At 53.5% G+C, this 4,243-nt stretch overlaps 1 protein-coding gene across 1 annotated transcript in view; it reads left to right on the top strand.

Moving 5' to 3' along the window:
• Positions 1-6: 6 nt before the first annotated feature.
• KIAA2013 (KIAA2013 ortholog) overlaps positions 7-4,243 on the top strand; it is an 8,925-nt gene continuing 4,688 nt past the window's right edge. The window contains exon 1 of the mRNA XM_003793284.3: positions 7-1,073. Within this exon, the coding sequence (XP_003793332.1) occupies positions 41-1,073 (1,033 nt within the window). The 5' untranslated portion in view covers positions 7-40. The remainder of the gene's footprint in view (positions 1,074-4,243) is intronic.

Below are 4,243 nucleotides of genomic sequence, written 5' to 3'. Positions count from 1 at the left end.
GGCGGCCGCTCCCGCTCCCTTGCCCGCGCCTGGCGGCCCGATGTGGTTGCAGCAGCGGCTTAAGGGGCTGCCGGGACTGCTGTCGAGCAGCTGGGCCCGCCGCCTCCTCTGCCTCCTCGGCCTCCTGCTGCTGCTTCTGTGGTTTGGGGGCTCCGGGGCGCGGCGAGCTGCGGGCGGCCTGCACCTATTGCCCTGGACCCGCGGCAAGCCGGGCGCCGCCGAGCCTTCTGCCTGCTTGGAGGCGGCCACCCGCGCCTGGCGCGGCCTGCGGGAGCGCGGCGAGGCTGTACCGCTGGGCCCTGGAGTGCCGGCCCTGGTGGCAAACGGCTTCCTGGCCCTGGACGTGGCCGCCAACCGGCTGTGGGTGACTCCTGGAGAGCGGGAGCCAGCCATCGCGCCGGACTTCGTGCCCTTCGTGCAACTACGGCCGCTGAGCGCGCTGGCTGAAGCTAGAGAGGCGGTTCTGCTGCTGCGGGAGGGGCTCCTCCGCCGGGTGCGTTGCCTGCAGCTCGGGAACCCGGGTTTTGGCCCTGGAGCTGCTGTCCCTGGGCCTGCTTCGGCCTCTGGCCTTGCCGCGGGGTCCGGCAGCGACTGCGTGCTGCTGCAAGAGGACTTTCTGGCGCACCGGGGCCGACCCCACGTCTATCTGCAGCGCATCCAACTTAACAACCCCACGGAGCGGGTGGCGGCTTTTCAGACTGTGGGGCCCACAGCTAGCCCAGTCCCCAAGGCCTTCACCAGCACCCTGGAGAAGGTCGGAGATCATCAGTTCCTCCTTTACTCTGGCCGATCCCCGCCTACTCCCACAGGGCTGGTGCACCTGGTGGTGGTGGCTGCCAAGAAGCTAGTGAACCGGCTCCAAGTGGCACCCAAGACACAGGTGGACGAGACAGTACTGTGGGTGGTGCATATCTCAGACGCCCTTAACACCCAGGTGCTCAAAAGCAAAGCATCCAAGGAGCTCAAGGTGCTCCAGGACTTGGCACGGAAGGAAATGCTGGAGCTCTTGGAGATGCCAGCAGCAGATCTGCTTCAGGACCACCAGCGCCTCTGGGCTCAGCTCTTCAGCCCAGGTGAGGCCCGGCCAGTGTTTGGTCCTCACTCAACACCTTGCATCCATGTGGTACTCCACCCTAGATATGTCCCTTCAAGTTCTGAAGGTGGTAATGGGGTGGGGGTTGGGTTAAAACTTGGAGTTGACATTTGACAGGAGACTGAATCTGTACTTAACCACTTAGTATCTGTGTGACCTTGGATTAGTCATTAAATCTATGGGCCTGTATTCAGTAATTAATAATAATAATGATAGCACCTAGTTCAGAAAGGTTTTTTTTCTTTTTTTTTTTTTTGGCCGGGGCTGGGTTTGAACCTGCCACCTCCGGCATATGGGGCCAGCGCCCTACTCCTTGAGCCACAGGTGCCGCCCTAGTTCAGAAAGTTTTTATGAGATTTTAATGAAAACTTGAGCATAAAGGTCAAGTCTTGTTTATTCTTTTTTTTTTTTTAGAGAGACAGAGTCTTAACTTTGTCACCCTCAGTAGAGTGCTGTGGCATCACAGATCACAGCAAACTTAAACTCTTGGGCTCAGCCTCTCAAGTAGCGGGGGACTACAGGCACCCACCATGATGTCCAGCTGTTTTTTGTTGCAGTTGTTGTTGTTTAGCTGGCCTGGGCCGGGTTTGAACCCTCCACCCTTGGTGTATGTGGCTGGCACCGTAACCACTGTGCTACAGGCCAGGTGTTGACTTCTTGACATGCTCAGTCCTGAACTGAGGTGTGTCTGGTTATTGTGGCTGCAGCTTGTTCATGGGAGAATTTGGACAATCTCTTCATTCAGCAGGTTGGAATGTTCCTTCCAAATGAAAACTTCTTTCCCTGTTGACTGTTTAAGAAAAGAAAACATGGCTCGGCGCCTGTGGCTCAAGCGGCTAAGGCGCCAGCCACATACACCTGAGCTGGTGGGTTCAAATCCAGCACCGGCTGCCAAACAACAGTGACGGCTGCAACCAAAAAATAGCCGGGCGTTGTGGCGAGCGCCTGTAGTCCCAGCTACTTGGGAGGCAGAGGCAGGAGAATCACTTGAGCCCAGGAGTTGGAGGTTGCTGTGAGCTGTGATCCCAGGGCAACAGCTTGAGGCTCTGTCTCAAAAAAAAGAAAAGAAAAGAAAATCCTATTCTGGTTGAGAGAGGGATTTTGGTTTCTAGAGTTTCAGTATTCTGACCCCTTAATGTTTGGTTGCTCAGAGACAGTTAAGTTTATTCAGCAAGTATTTCATGAATTGGGAGCATCTATAGCTCAGTGAGGAGGGCGTTGGCTCCATATACCGAGAGTGGCAGGTTCGAATCCTGGCCCTGGCCAAACTGCAACAAAAAAATAGCTGGGCGTTGTGGCGGGTGCTTATAGTCCCAGTTACTCAGGAGACTGAAGCAAGAGAATCGCCTAAGTCCAAGAGCTGGAGATTGCTGAGAGCTGACTCCACGGTACTCTACTGAGGGCAACAAATAAAACAAGTATTTAATGAAGGCTATCCGTGGAGGGAGGACACAGAATTGAACAAAGCAAGCTGGTGATGCCTTTAGCTCAGTGGGTAGGGTGCCAGCTACATGCACCAGGGCTGGTGGGTTCAAACGCACCCCTGGCCTGCTAAAAAACAAACCAAAAAAGAGCCGGGCATTGTGGCAGCCACCTGTAGTCCCAACTACTTGGGAGGCTGAGGCAAGAGATCACTTAAGCTGAAGAGTTTGAGGTTGCTGTTAACTATGATGCCACAGCACAAGGGCATCAAAGTTAGACTCTGTCTCAAGAAAAAAAGGAAAGAAAAAGAAAGATAGCTTTTTACAATAAAAAGGACTATGAAGAATAATTGAAATATGGGATTGAGGGTGACCAGACTTACTGGGGGAAGGGTGTGGGGTGGCAGAGTGTTGGTGTAGCTCCATTTGTCAAGAAGGCCTCCCTAAGGAGGAAACACTGAAGCTGAGACCAGAATCGCAAGAAGGTGACAGCGTGCGATCTGTGAAGAGGTGCATTAGGCTGCCAAGGCCCTAAGGCAGGAGCAAGCTTGGTGGAGTGGCTGGTATGGCCAGCAAGGGGAGAGTGGTCAGAGGTCAGACATTGGGGCCAAGGTCAGACAATGAGGGTGGCCATGCAGCCTTTGGTGAGGATGGTGAACTTTATTCCAAGGGGGACAGGAAGCAGGCCATGATCTGATGTATTTTTTTTTTTTTCAGTTTTGGCCAGGGCCGGGCTTGAACCTGCCACCCCCCAGTATATGGGGCCGGCACCCTACTACTTGAACTACAGGTGTCGCCCATCTGATGTATTTTTTTTTTTTTTTTTAGAGACAGAGTCTCACTTTGTCCCCTCCTTAGTAGAGTGACTTGGCGTTACAGCTCACAGCAACCTCCAGCTCTTGGGCTTAGGCGATTCTCTTGCCTCAGCCTCCGGAGTAGCTGAGACTACAGGTGCCTGACACAATGCCTGGATATTTTTTGTTGCAGTTTGACTAAGGCCGGGTTTGAACCCACCACTCTCGGTATATGGGGCCGGTGACCTACTCACTGAGTCACAGATGCCTCCCTGATGTATGTTTTTAAAAGATTCCCCGGGCTGCTGTGTGTAGAGTGTAGGCCATTAGGGGCCCAAAGTGGATGGGGCCCAATGGAGACATTTGAAAAGGAGGTGGCTGTGGAGACAGAGACATCAATGGGCCATGATAGTCTTGGAGGCAGAGCTGCTGGACTTACCATGGGCTAGCTGTGGGAAGTGAGACCTTGATGCTGCCTCCTGAATTTGGGGGACTTGAGCAACTTTTTGGAGACAACTTGAAGAGGGCTTGGTTTGGGGATGAAAGAGTTCAAACTATGTCAGGTTAACATTGTGTCATAAGTCTGTCCAAGTGAAGACAGCAAGTAGGTGGTGAGCTGTTTGAGTCTAGGATTTACATAAATTTGGGAGCTATCAGTGTGATAACCTCTGTATGTACGATACTCAATTTATACAAATTTCGGAGGTGTCATTTAAAGCTAAAGGACCCGGCTCAGCGCCTGTGGCTCAAGTGGCTAAGGTGCCAGCCACATACACCTAAGGTGGTGGGTTCGAATCCAGCCTGGGCCCGCCAAACAACAACGATGGCTGCAACCAAAAAAAAAAATAGCCAGGCATTGTGGCAGGTGCCTGTGGTCCCAGCTACTTGGGAGGTGGAGGCAGGAGACTCGCTTGAGCCCAGGAGTTGGAGGTTGC

Source organism: Otolemur garnettii, unplaced genomic scaffold (genome assembly GCF_000181295.1).
Source record: "Otolemur garnettii isolate 467f Iridium unplaced genomic scaffold, OtoGar3 scaffold00067, whole genome shotgun sequence".
Classification (NCBI taxonomy): Eukaryota; Metazoa; Chordata; class Mammalia; order Primates; family Galagidae; genus Otolemur; species Otolemur garnettii.
The sequence above is the reverse complement of the archived record's forward strand: the minus strand, read 5'-3'. Positions and strand labels throughout refer to the sequence as shown.